We start from the raw sequence: 14,230 nt of genomic DNA, 5'->3' as shown, positions 1-14,230 counted from the left end.
GGATACTGTGTGCAGCCAAAAATGCACAAGAAAGCTGCCACTAAGGTGTGTGAAACATTGCTGCTCCCTGTCTGGCTCAGACAGGAGACTGCCACGAGGGATCACAGCTATTCCGCCCCAAAGGTGGAATACTGAGCCAAAATAAAACTTGTGCTGTAGCTGGCTGATGGAATAAGCTTCCCATAACACAGCTTACAGCAATATTTCCACCACAGGAAAGCCATTGTCAGCATGGAATGAAGTGCCTGAGTCTGAACCAGTGGTGAGTTCTGGCTTCTCCCCAGGCCCCTTATGGCAGAAGCACAGGGGGGCCATGGGCCATGTCTGAGAGCCCAAGTGGACACATTTCTCTTTGGGATTCTGGTTGTTTTTCCAGCAGAGCACAGTGGCATCTCTGGGCAATTCCCTCCGTCTTGCAGGTGGGCCTCCAGTAAGTACCTGATTCCTCGTTCGCGCATTCCTCCTTCCTCTGAGCACACAAAGAAGCAGCAGAGTGGAAAAAAGAGAACAGATTAAGCAGGGATAAGTTCAGTTAGAGGTAAGCATCTCCTTCGGAGGCCATGAACGCTCAAATGCAATGGCAGCTCAGCAGGGCCAACACAGGCTTTGGGGATGTCCAGCCTCCCCCCAGACCCTCGGCACGCTGCGCCCCAGCCTCAGCGACCTGCAGGGACAGCCTCTCACATCTCCTCCCTGCCTGATCTCTGGTGTTCCCAGGAGCCCCAGCACAGGGACAGAGCTTGCCTGGCACACAGGCAAGGCTCTGAGGAGGGCACTGGGCAGCCATGGGGCACTGGGTGACCAGGGGACACTGGGCAGCCACCAATGGCCCTGCTGCCTGTGAGGCTGTACCCCCAAGGACAGGCACCTGTCTCCTGAAGGGTCTCTGCTAGCACGGGACACTCCTGCTCAGAGGGATGTCTAGAGCACGTAATTCCTCCTTCTCAGTGCTGAACAGGCTGGGATTTAATGAGCATTACTTTTTTAAAAAACAGTTTAAGTCAGGAGAAATCACAAATCCTAATGGGATTACAGGCTTTGCCAGCAGGGCCAATACTCTCCATGCTGGCACTGTGTACAGACACTGCCCTCGAGCTTAGGGCTGAGCTTGAGGGAATAAACCCAGGCCAGATGATGCCTATTAGCCACCTAATCCAACAGTCTGTCTTTACTGCTTCCTGAAGTGTTTTCACTGAAGCTTTCTCCAGAGCAGGATTACAGGGCACACCTGTCAGCAGCTGGGCTGGTTGTTGCTGATGTGTTTAAGGCTGAGGATCACCTGCCTGCCCTCCAACACAGCCACCCATACAACAGGACTTCTACCCCAGGCTGACAGTCCTTGAAAGTGGGAGACACTTTCTGGGGTCATTTTCTCTTCCTTCTCAGCCACAAGGATGGATGACCACAAAAACCACGTGGAAAAGAGGAAGGGGGGTGTGTCTGTTGCTCCTTTGAGGTCTGGGCTGAGCCTGTGTAATCTTTCTTCTCAGGATGGGTAGAAGCAGCAGGACAATGAGGACACTCAGCCAGGCCTGCCTCATTCTGCACATGGCCACCAGCCATGGGTGGGTCTGGAGCACGCAGCTGACGGGACAGGAACACCAGGAAAGCACAAGGGGAGCTGTGGAAAGACATCACCGAGGCAAAGCCGCGCTGGCCACGCCGGCTGGGGGCAGATGGGCCGGAGGGACCCCCTGAGGATGGCAAGCAGCCAGGACAGGAAAGCCACCATTCCATTCCCAGCGTTCACAGACACTCCTACTGCAAGCCAGCAAGTACCTTAATGAACGCTTCCATATTGCCGTTAAAGAGTTTATGATTATAGACTGAGAGAGGCCTAGGTCTCCTCATTTTCTGTGGCTTAGGGGGAAGACATGGGGGCCTGGGAGAAAATGGAACAAAATAAATCAACAAAACACCAACATAAATGCAGTGACAGGGTGAGATCTCACAGGTTATAACTGAGAATGAGAAATCAAACAGAAAAGTCCCCCTGTGAGGATTCGACGTGTAGCTCCACACACCCTGCAGCCACTCACACTGGTGTGTCCCACACCACTCCAGCAGGAAACCAGCAGCACTGGATTTAACACTGCCTCCCACCACATCACCAGCTCAGCACTCCCTCAGCCTGAAGAGGCACCAAGAGCAGCTGAGGAGACATATCCAAAATAAACCACAGCCACTCCAGAAAATGCTGGGGTATTCCTGTTTGCCCCTACACAGATTCCATTCTGCTCACAGAAAGAGGCCAGAACGAGGACAGTGAGAACACCTCCACCTTCCTGTATCTAACTTCTGTTTGGTATCCCAGGGATGGGGATGACCCTCCCCCTGCTAGTGATGAAGAAGCCAGGGAAGCCTGTGACAGGTTTCAGTGCAGTACTGAGGGTGTTGGAGGGCTACTCTCATTAATGCTATTCCCAGTCCAATTCCTCTGGATAATGAAGGACATTCAGTGTCTAGATCTAGAAAAAGGAGAAAAACACCACAAAATCCCAAACAGATTTCTGCCCTGTGCCCCAGGCTGTACTGATGTCTGCCCGGGAGAGAACACGACTGCAAACACACAAAAGTGGGTGCTGGGAGCCCTCAGGCAGGAGTTCTCATGGAATACACGCGGACACTTTACACAGAGCTCAGTGCAAAGGGGACAACAGGGCTCTGCTGGTTCCTTAATCAGATGCCTCTAATTAGGCAACTCGACTCTACACTCCTACAGCTTCCAACCACTCCTCTGAGTGGTAACTGAGGAGCACAGGTGACCATGGAGCCCTGCCCCACACCCTGCAGGGACTGTGCCTGCAGCCCCAGGCAGGGCCCTGCACTCACACCCGGGGCAGCTCCTGGTGCCCAGAGGCACCAGTGACAGCTGATCCAGCAGGGGCAGGCACCCACAGGAGCAGGACAGCCCCCCAGGGTGCCACGTCCTGCACAGCCCCTGCTCTCTGAGGGTCCCTGCGTGCCCTGGCAGCCCTCGGTGCCCCGGGTGCCCAGCCCTGACGCCACTCGGCCTGGTGCCGGCGGCACAGGGAGCCGCCTTCCTGCCTGGCAAGGCAGCCCAGCCTGCACCATCTGCTCCACCACTTCTAACAAGGAATGGAGCTTTTTTTGCTGGTATTACAAATTTTATTAAACACAAACAGGGTTGGAACAAGCTCACACACAGGCTGTGTGTGTTCTGGGGAGCTGTTTGGGCTTTGCTGGCCCGTGTCTCACTGTCAGAACACCAGCACACTCTGAGCATGCCACTGGAGCTCTGTGGAGATGCTTCATGGACTGGACACAGATCAAAGCCTCCTCGCTGTCACACTTACCCCAGCCCTATCTCCTGCAGTACAGGGGTGAAGTCTGTGATACAGGCATGCTCTGCACTCATAGATAAAGCAGCCAGAGCTGGGAGATGATTTCAGGAACATATGAACGTCCTCAAAGGAAGAGGGATGGCAGGGAGAGAGTGGACACCTTCGTGTCCCCCTGCCTGAACACAGCCCCACCTCAGCTACGCTCCAGGGCACTGCACCGTGCTGACAAAGCACATCCAGGCACGTCAGAGCCAGCCAGCCAGAAACCACACTGCAGCAGAACCAAGGCTGCCTGCCATCCCCCTGATCCCAGCACTCCAGGCCATGCAGCTGGGAAGCAGGACGTGGGGCACAGGGACTGCCAGCCTGCCGGCACAGGGGCTGGAGCTGGGTACCTGAGCCCCACCAAGCTGCACCAGGAGCAAAGCAAACCCCCCTGCCCACAGCCCCCTCCTGCACCAGCCCCCCCAGGAGCAAGCAAGGGGAAGAAAGTGCTCACCTGGTTGTTCCACACTCAGCTCTTTCACCTGTAAGAAACACAAGTTGCCATCATCCCTCCACACCAGCCACCACCAAAGGACTGCAGAGCACAGCTGTGCTGGTGCTCACACCCTCACTGCTGGCTCCTACACCCACGGAATGGCTTCTGGCAGAGAGAAGCTGCATTTGGGGAGGAGAGATGCCCACCTAGTGACCCCCCCAACGAAAAGATGAATTAGAAATCTGGATGGAGAAGATTAGAATCTTCTGGGGGAGATGAGGGAGGCAGAGGAAGGAAAGAGGGTGGGAGTGAGTGGCAATCTCTGCTGCTGGAGAAGTAACCAAGCACTTCAGCACACAGTATCAGATTCAAAGAGATTTCTCTATGTGCACTCCCAAAGAGAAGTGGGAGGAGTAGTCCAAGTGAATCATGATTTTTTATGGCACTGCCTAGCCTGAGCAGCAGCAGCGAGGCACAGAAGCATCAGTCACTCAGGAGAACACACACAGGTGAGGCTGACAGATGACACATGGTTTAAACCTTCTCAGGTGATCAGAGGATCCTCCCTGGCCCTGAGCCCAACTCACCTTCTCCCAGAGTTTGCTTCAGCAGGTCGTGCTTAGCCTGGAGCTTCGTGATGAGGTTACTGCCATTCAGATACTCCTTAAACTTCTGCAATTAAAGAACAAACAGGGTGGGTTAAGCACCAGCCCCTAATGGATGTTCAGTGTTGCCCAGGGGCTGCCGGGGGGCTCAGGAGGCTGCAGCAGCTGTGCTGCAGGGCTCAGCAGGGTCTGATCACTTCTCCCTGCTCCAGCCACTGCCCTGATGGTCTTTATTAGCCTGGTCTCCTTGGAGCCGCCCCTCCTGCCCGGGAACGCAGGGAGGGACAAAGAGTTCAAAGCTGGCTTTCTTTTGTCAGGCTTCTGGGAACGGCCTGGGAAATCAAAGCAGCTTTCCCTGCACTGCCAAGGCTTCGTCTCTGTGCAAACCAACAATGCCAAACAGGAACTGCCAGTGCTGAGCCCTCCCAGGCAGCGGCTGCCAGGTGACAGCAGGTGACACTGTGCAGAACAACTGCCCACCCCACAGAGAGGCTTGGGACACCCAGGAACACTCCAGAGCAAGGCATTACACAGGTGAGAGAAGAGAGGGACACAAGAGATGGAAAACAGAAGACAGAGAATGGGAAAGATCAAATTTCTGCAAAAACCATTAAAGTAATCCCAAGCATAGTTCCAAATCAAAACTGCAATTCTCCCTCCAATCTACAATAACATTAAGAGAAAGTAGAAGCTCTTCTGTGCATATGTAACACATTACAAGATGCTGTTACCATAGGCTATGACCCACACTGAAATGAGGGAGACTTCTGCTGAACTCGTGGCTGTTGCCTGTGTTCCAGGTACCAGAGCAGAGACCTGAGCTCTGCCTGGGAGTGCAGCATGAGAGCTGCAGGGCAGGCACACACAGCCAGCCCAGCTTTTCTGCCTTCCTTGGCATGTGAGTGACTTCAGCTCATCTGTGGCCCAAGGGCAAATTTAAGCTGTACAGGCCAGAGAGGGAGACTTGGCTCATAGTTCACAGTCCTGAAGGCCTTTCTGAAGAGACCCTGGATGGTGGCCCATGGCAAGGTCACCTGGAGTCTGCGCCCTGCTCTGAGCCTCTCTACTCCACTCAGTATGTCTTCAGTGTCCTCTGGCTGCTCCAGTTGTTCTTTCAAAGAGAAAAACAAGGCAGGCACTGGATTGTCAGTCCGTACATAGTGCCCTGCAACTGAAATTTATTCCAGACCCAAATCTGACAGAAGACAAGTACTTAAAGAGACTGAATTGATTCTTGCTCCTCACTAATGAGCACTTAACTGGGCCTCAGCCCTGGCAATTAATGCTTCACGTCCTGTATGGCCTGAGCTGAGACTCACAGTGAAATAGAACATTTCAGTCTCCTGCTGGTTGGCTCTCCTCTTGGCAATGTTGATTTTGCTCATGTAGGTCTCTGATGCAGCTGATTTGACCGACTCAGTGGAGCGGCTGTGCTGGAAGGCATCTGAAACATCAAAATCTTCCACTGTCAGCATGTCCTGCAGGGTCTGCATTGTGGCATCCAGTGTTTTCCGTACCTATCAGAAACAGGACAGCGTGGGTTTGAGGCAGACTGGGAAAAGGACCCATCTTGAGCCAAAACAACCACTCAACAGGCAGCTCCCGAGCCCTGGGCTGGCACTGGCTGCAGTCTGTGGGCACTTCCAGCTCTGCCACAGGAGGGGCTCCCCACCTGAGCACACCAGGAAACCTCCAGTGGAAGCAAGGCTCAGCAGTGCTGCCCACAGACCCGAGCTCTTACCTCTTCATTCTCTATCTTGAGGGTGGCCAGCCGAGACTGCAGCTGGTGGTACCGCATCAGCAGCTCGGTCTGCACAGGCTGCTGGGCGCTCACCTGGCACACCTGGGACAGGAGACATTCCACGGGTCATGCATGGACCAGACACACATTTCCATACCCACACAATTCCCTCCAGCCCCCACAAGCTCCTGGCAGCCTCCAGAGAGGTTGTGCTGCCGTGTGTCCCATCAGCAGTGCCCTGGACCCAGGCCAGTGCCGAGTGTTTTGCACTCAGCCATCTCCCAATTACAGCAGGTTAATCACTGCTCCCCTGTGCAGATCTGTGGGGCAGAGAGAGCCAAACCATGGGCTCCCTAATTGGGAGAGACACAGAGCAAGAGGCAGCCTGAAAGGAGGAGCCCTAACGAGCCAAGAGTCTCATTAGGAAAGGAAACATGAACAGCAGCGTGTGAAGGCAGCAGAGAGGGGTAAGGAGGAGGAACAATTTCCCAGCGATGGTTTAGAGGAGGGGCCAGGCCAGGCCCTGTGCAGCCCCACAGGTGAGCAGGTTACCTCATCCCCCATGTGTGGCTGGAACTCGAACTTGAGCGGCGGGCAGAAGACCTGGTTGCACATGTCCATGATGGTGTGCTTGTCGCTCCGCGCGTCCAGGTTGTCCACGGCGTTCTCGATGATGTCCAGGCCCTCGTGGCGGGACGTTTCCAGGTTGTACTCAGCAGACAGGTACGTCCTGAAGGTCCGAGCGAGGCTGGCGTGGAACCCCAGGTCACAGCACTGAGAAACACAAAGGAGGGCCTGGTCACACAAACGCTCCCAAACCATTTCACAGGATTCTCAAACACAGATGGACGCTGAAGCAAGGTGTGGCAGTGGACACCACGCCCTTCAGTGTGTGCACATCCTGCTCTGTCCTTGGGCAGCTGCCTGCCTCCCACCATGGAGCAGCTCCTCATGCTGCTGATCACTCGTGTCTGTCTCAGGAAAAATGATAAAACTTGGAGTTCATTGCCAAAATACTGTAGTTAAAACAAAAAAATGGTTTTAAGTATTGTCCTCACTATAACTGATTCTGGCATGTCAAGTGTCATACCAGCACAGGGATTTACTGCCCTGAAAGCTCCATCAGAGCTGAGCACGTCCAAGCTGTAACCAAACCTTGTCACCCAGCCCAGAGCACTGAATACCACGTCCAGCTATTCCTTGAACACCTCCAGGGATGGAAACTCTAACACCTCCCTGGGCAGCCCATTCCAGTGTCTGACAACCCCTTCTGTGAAGAAATACTTCCTGCAATTCATATTGATAAACTCAAAGTGAAATCCGAAAACTCAGCTGGTGCCACAAGCAGCTCCAACCCAAGAAGGCATCTCACACTCAGTGCCGATGTGAGGAGACAGAGCTCAGCTCACATCACGTCACAGCAGGGCTGTGCTTGCTTCAGCCTCTACTAAAACCAGCAGCAGCAAAGCTGCACTGGGCCAGCTCCCACCCGCAGGTGCCCAAGAGAGTCCCACTGTCACTCCTAGTCTTTAAAATCCGTGAAACCCCACATGCGAGGAGTTTTGTAAAAACTATCGAATTTTCACAGCCCTCCATTTATCCTGCTTCTATTTAGCTCTTAATCACATTAGCTGAGAGCATGGGCAGTTATGAACTGGCATAGACCTGCCTTAAAAAAATCAACAAGCAACACAGAAAAGATAAGGGGTGAATTTCCATTTGCTGCTTGGGGCAAACCCTCATTCTGCACTGCAAGTCTCTGCCATGAGACGGTTTCAGCAGGAACACCCGAACCACCACCCCAGGCTGTACAGAAACCCCAGAGCTGGAACAGTGCAGCCAAAGAGCTGCCACACAGACGGGGCAGGGACCAGGGCCAGGGCCCCTGTGCCAGCACTGGGGGAGGAGCAGCACTCCTGCCATGACCAGCTGACCACAGCCCTGTGCCCCGGGAATGCACTGTGCATTCCCCAGCACCTCCCAGCCCTCCCCCTGCTCTCCCACCCCCTGAAATCACTGCTACTTTGCTACAAAAGGCAGTACCAGGAGGAAATATCTACCACTGTTTAAGGGTGGGAGTTCCCAAAGCACACAAAACCAAGCCACTACAAGCACTGAATGCCACAGAACCCAAAGAGAGGGGCTCAGGGCATTGCCAGCCATTTTTAGGACAAAATTCCATGTGAAATGTTTCCTGGTTTTTGCTGCTGGACTCGCACTGAAGCTGGTGATGCTTTGCAGTGCCCAGAAATCAGCTGCTTCTGAAAACCAGGGCAGGCACTTCCTGCACACGCTGCAGCCCTTGGAGCCCCTGGTGATCAGCACCGTGCCAGCTGCTTCACACACGGATGCCCAGAGAAGAAAAGACGGAGCAGGGACTTCCACACAATTCCCAGAGGAACACACAATAGGGAGAGGAAAAGAAAAAGGAACAAAAAAAGACTTCAAACCGATGCTCCTAGCCCCAGAACAAATGGCATTTTCTCACCCCTCTCATCCCTTTGATGGCAAATAAATTAGAACCACAAATAATAATCCCCAGCCCTTCTGCAGCGCCTTTCATCTGCCAAGCTCAGAGCTCCCCAAGCATTAATTCATCACGTCTGGTAACACCCTGCAAGGGGTGGAAATATCCCAGCGTTCAGCCTGAGAAATGAACCAGCTCCTGGAGCTCAAGCAGGCACGTTTGGCCAAAACACCGTGGAGGCAGCCAAACATCTGCGTGCCTCCCACCGCCCCCAGAGCTGCACGGGGGCAGTCCTGGGCTCCAGGGAGAAGGACGTGCACAGAGCGGTCTGTGGCTCCAGGAACTCCAGTCCCTCTGTTATCTGGGAGGCTGAACCTGCACATGACAGAGCTCAGCCAGGCCCACGCCTCACCTGAGCAAGTGGAACCCTGGAGGAACACCTGAGCACCTGGGTGCCCTGCAAGCCACCCTTCGCTTCCCAGGCAGAGCAGTAACACCCCTGCCTCCACAGAACCAGAACTGCCTGCAACAAAGAGCCCAACTCATTTGCTCTGCTCTGTTCCCTCTTTCCTGCATTTTTTCTTTAAAAAATATTCTGCATACTTTTTAATTATATGCATAATATATTATAATTACATGCCTATTTTAATTTCTGGCCTCTACTCTCTTGACTTTGCTGCAAAATCCAAAGCTGTACTGTGTGGCAAATAAATCACAGAATCCAAGAACAGTTTGTGCTGGGAGAGACCTTAAAGATTATCCAATTTCAACCACCCTGCCATGAACAGGGACACCTTCCACTAGCCCAGGTTGCTTCAAGCCCTCTTCAACCAGGCCAGTAAAGCCAACTGAGGATTTTTGGCGTAACTATTTCAGCTGCTGTTTCGGTTCCCTAACTTGACTCAGCTATTTTTTCCAGGGACCAAGCAATTTGACAGTTCCATGTAACGAAGTTACAGGTAAGGAGTTCCCCTCCTTTCCTGGCTTGTCTCAGATCAGCAAACACCAATCCGTAGGGAAGCAAGCTGCTGCTCCTCCTCAGAGGAGGCTGCACACGTTTCGGCAGATCAGTTTGTACGGACATCGACTATTCCATTTTCTCTGCTGAATCCAGTGATATCTTTCATGTGACCACTTCAAACTATCTCACAGCCATTTCCCACAGAACTCCAGAGGGATGGATAAGGAGCTTTATCTCCTCTTCACATACGTGGCCAAAAAGATTAACTTGGTCCCACCGTTAATGACAGAAATGAGACAAGCCCAGGCGTTTTAGCAGGCGCACGTGTCATCCAGGCAGGGGGCCCCATGGGGCACTGCCAGTCCAAGGCTCATTTGACCTGTCTCTACATTCTTCCTTTCTAGGACAGAACAGCAGGGCCACTGGAGACAGAGGGGCAGATGGCTCTGTGGCCCTTCCCAGCTCCTCTGATGGCTTTACAATTCTCATTAAGCTGCAGCCCTGGAGGCCCCCCACCCTCCTGGAGCAGCTGGGCCCTCTGCCTCGCCAGAGCAGGAGGGCTGGGCACAGCTTTGTTAGCAGCCCCTGCTCTGCAGTGATGCCCAGGGGATGCCTGGCTGTGCCTAAGAGATGACACAGGCGGCTGGGACTGGGTAACACGGGTAAATCAGCCACTGCAGTGTCCTGACAGTTCAGATTTATGTGAAATCAGCAGCCTGCAGATAAATCAAGGTGTTCTCACATCTTGCCATTCAAATGTCTCCACAATCAACTTACCTGTTTTTTAACGCATCTTCAATAACAAAGAGAACAAAAGGGACATAATGAAGAGTATTTTATCATATATCAAAATCTTGAAGTCATCCCGGGTTTTGCATCAGACTTTAATTAATTCTCAGAAGTGTAACTACATGCTAATGGGCTAGGAAAGGAGGTAGACACTCAAGCAGCTTTTTAAATTGTACATTTGGATAATGATGGTAATGCAGTGCTTCAAGCTCAGCTATTTATCCACTCACTGAGGCAACTCCAGCAGGAAGAAACTGCACTGTGCAATCCACACGCTGTGGGATGCCCGTTAAAGGAAGAAGCAGAAGTCCCTTCTCTGGGTAAATCCCCTCTTTGAATCATCTCAAAGCAGTTTGTAGGAGTCACCAGTGCTCAGTTCCTGCCAGTGCCATGAACCTGCAGCAGTTCCTGCCCTGAGGCTGTTCCCTGCAAGCAGCACTGGGACAAAGCCCTGAAGGCGCCTTCCCCAGCCAGGACAGCAGTGCCACAAGTGCTGAATCACCACCAAAGTCACCAAGCAGTAGCAAGAAAATACCCCTCTGTTTCAGCACCGAAAGCAAGGCTGTGTCTGACCTTGGCAAGCATCTCTCTGTCTCAAACACAGACTAAGCAATGGGCCAAGGAGAAACCTCAGTCTCACCCAGCTCGGCCCAAGGCAAATCCAATCCACAGGACATGTTCAGCCCAGTTAAGAAGATCCTAAAGCCCCCACAGACACCCCTTCACCACCCCACAGGAGTGAAATGAAGAGCTCAGCCAGGCTGGAAGGGCACAGGAGGGGACTCACGTCGATGAGGTCGGAGACATCGTGGATGTAGTATTTGCTGACGGCTGCGTTGGTGGCTGCCAGGTTCAGCAGGTAGTCATTCCTGGCTTTTGTACACTTCAGCTTGTTTTCAGAATACTTGGCTTGTCTCTGAAAAAGCAGAATGGAGTGTCAGAGCACAACCAGGACGGTACTGGCACAGCTTCTCCTGCCACAGAGCTCTACAGCACCCTGCAGCCTGGGTGTGATGAGGTAATTACTAGAACTTGGTATCTGGTACAAAAACAGGGACCTTGCCAGGGTGGAGATGATCCCATCTGAACACCCCTCGCACTGTCAGTCTGCCATGATGAGTGCATCCTGCTCAGAGGTACTGGGAGCCCTTGAGCGCAGCTGCTGCTGGGGATTTTGGCATCAGTCAAAACCAGAGGGCCAAATTTCCCCCCCAGAAATGCTGACATACATTTGGACTTGCTCCAGATGTGTGCAGCTGTAGCAAAGTGGAATCTGGCCCAGAGGCCCAAGCTACACAATTCAGAACAGGACCCAGAATTCAAAATTGTAGGAAAACAGATGTGCTCCAGATCTGGGACAGCTGCTCAGGCAGATCCCCGCTCTGAAGGCTGAATCAAAAGATTAACCCTTCCAAGAAGTTCACTGTTAGAAATGTCCCAGGGCTGGATGAGCCAGCCAGCAAATGCATCCTGGCTGGGGAAACTATCTCTTTTTCTCCAAAACTGACACAAAAACTCATGGAGATCCTGAGGCCAGGGGGATTTGCTGAGGCCGGAATGGCACAAAGTGTTTTGCCTAGCAAATCCATCTAAATACTGCACTCTTCCTCCCAGACAGCTTACAGAGGAAGAACACTGGTATTTTATAGATCCAACTACTTTTTTGCTACCAGGAGTCAGCACCTGAGCAAACCCAAGGCTGTTGTTGCTCATTTTTAAAAGCACATTTTCAAAGAACACATCACAGACAAGCCCCGGTCTCCTGGAGCAGGGGCTGGTGTTGGGACCAGGAGGCATCACCACGCCCAGCCGGGCACTGCCCTGCCCAGCCCAGCTGGCACAGCCAGGCCCCTGGCACGCCGTGGCCCCAGCCAGGGGGAGAGGCAGCTCCCACCACCCCTCCCTGTCCTGTGCTCCAGCAGTCATCGCCCCCAAGGCCCTGCCAGCTGCCTGTCTCAGCTCTCCCTCCAGAGAGGTGGCCAGGAAGGTGCCAGGGGTGGCCACGTGGCTGCTGTGCTGGTCCAGCACCCCATCCAGGGCTGCACTGCCTGTCCCTGTCATGCCACCCTGACTCCGAGTCAAACCTTCTCTAGAGGCTGGTCCTGGCCCTCCTCCACAGCCAGGAGCAGGGAAGACACTCGTGAGGGCCTCCTTGGGTTGCCTTCCAGCAGAACATGCACACGAGACACCAGACTTCCAGCCCATTCCATACAGGAATGGCCCCACAGACTAAGACAAAGCTGAAGCCAACCCCTGCTGCCTGCAGGGAGCCCCAACCCCAGCCCAGCTGCCTCCTCCTTCCCTCTCACCCACCTTCTCTTTCATCTTCTCAATCTTTTTGACGGAGCTGCGCCGCTGAGGCCGGTCCTCATGCCGCAGCAGGTTCACACTGATGTCCCCTGACTTGTTGAACTGCTTTTCCTCCTGCTTCTCCGCCTCCTTCAGCTTGCTCTCGGCGCTGATGCTCTCTGCATGGTACATGTGGTAGGTCTTCATCACCTGCAGACACAGGAGGTCGTGAGCCACCTTCCCCTGGTCCCACAGAGCGCCAGAGCAGGGCAAGCCAGCAGCCCTGGGCAGGGCAGAGGGGCTGTGGGGGCCACTGTGGCACTAAGGAACGAAGTGGGGAGGAAGAGATTAATCCCAGCCCTATTTCTAGAGGCTCCAGACTGGTCTAAGAACCAAGATGACACTCAGTCCCACTGTGGGTCCAGCACACACCTGCAGTCAAAGAGCACCCTATGCCTGCCGAAAGGGAAATAAGGAATAACCTCAGAGCTCTGCAGCTGGGGTAAGGGTCTCCAAGACAAGCTGGGGTAAGGGTCTCCAAGACAAGTGACGGCAAGGAGGCCACAGTCACTCTGAACTGCCTTTTGACCTACCCCTCTGTTCCTACACTTGGACTTGGCTAAGCCATCAGACAGCCCTTGCTCTGCCACCCAGACAGCAGAACGATCCAGAAGTGGAGGAGCTGCAATTCCCAGGCAGAAATGGGGTTTTTATTTGTCACCACCTCAGCCTCCCCTTGCTGCTGCCAGCAGGCTCAGGCAGTGCCAGGGGAGGTGCAGCAGCACCTTGTCCTTCACATTCCAGATCCAGGAGGGATGATGCTGATCCTGGAACACTCTACAGGCAAATTCCACCACAACCTTCCCTTTCAGAAACAAGAGCCCAAAGGGCACACTGGATCATTTCAACAGAGCTGGCAAGAGGGACACATCTGCTCCTCTCTCTTTATGCCTTTAGTCACACTGTCCCCTTCTATCACCTCCCTTTGGGAAGTGGATGGTTTATTTCACATTGCCTTGACACGGCCCGCAGTGCCCGGCTGCTCGCTGCAGTCAGGCTCAGCAGGGCTGGGACGGGTTGGGACGGGCTACCTGAGGCCCAAGGGTTAAAACAGAGCAGGAACCCACAAAGGCAGGGGAATTTACACACGGCTTAATGAAGAGAACAGAGGGTTTTCCTCAGCTGTGGCTGTCAGCAGGACCCAGGAGCGCCTGGCTCGGAGCAGGTCAGGCTGAGCCGCATGATCCCTCCTGCTGCCAAGCACAGCTCCCAGCTGGAGCAGGCTCCCAGTGCTGCATGGGAGCTGCACAGAGCTGCCACTGCAGGGAGACCCCGCTGCAGGGAGACCCCGCTGCAGCGAGACCCCGCTGCGGCGAGACCCCGCTGCGGCGAGACCCCGCTGCAGGGAGACCCCGCTGCGGCGAGACCCCGCTGCAGGGAGACCCCGCTGCAGGGAGACCCCGCTGCAGGGAGACCCCGCTGCAGGGAGACCCCGCTGCGGCGAGACCCCGCTGCAGGGAGACCCCGCTGCAGGGAGACCCCGCTGCAGGGAGACCCCGCTGCGGCGAGACCCCGCTGCAGGGAGACCCCGC

General features: G+C 54.1%; 1 protein-coding gene across 1 annotated transcript in view; it reads right to left on the bottom strand.

The window, feature by feature from the left end:
- SRGAP3 (SLIT-ROBO Rho GTPase activating protein 3) overlaps nt 1-14,230 on the bottom strand; it is a 70,515-nt gene that overhangs the window by 14,237 nt on the left and 42,048 nt on the right. The window contains exons 5-12 of the mRNA XM_063411218.1: nt 12,663-12,848; nt 11,137-11,265; nt 6,685-6,906; nt 6,133-6,234; nt 5,711-5,908; nt 4,374-4,458; nt 3,805-3,832; nt 1,780-1,882 (exon numbers count right to left, since the gene is read on the bottom strand). Of these exons, the coding sequence (XP_063267288.1) occupies nt 1,780-1,882; nt 3,805-3,832; nt 4,374-4,458; nt 5,711-5,908; nt 6,133-6,234; nt 6,685-6,906; nt 11,137-11,265; nt 12,663-12,848 (1,053 nt within the window). The remainder of the gene's footprint in view (nt 1-1,779; nt 1,883-3,804; nt 3,833-4,373; nt 4,459-5,710; nt 5,909-6,132; nt 6,235-6,684; nt 6,907-11,136; nt 11,266-12,662; nt 12,849-14,230) is intronic.

The sequence above is a fragment of the Prinia subflava genome, chromosome 14 (genome assembly GCF_021018805.1).
Source record: "Prinia subflava isolate CZ2003 ecotype Zambia chromosome 14, Cam_Psub_1.2, whole genome shotgun sequence".
Classification (NCBI taxonomy): domain Eukaryota; kingdom Metazoa; phylum Chordata; class Aves; order Passeriformes; family Cisticolidae; genus Prinia; species Prinia subflava.
Note: the sequence above shows the minus strand (reverse complement) of the source record. Positions and strands in the feature narration are given on the sequence as shown.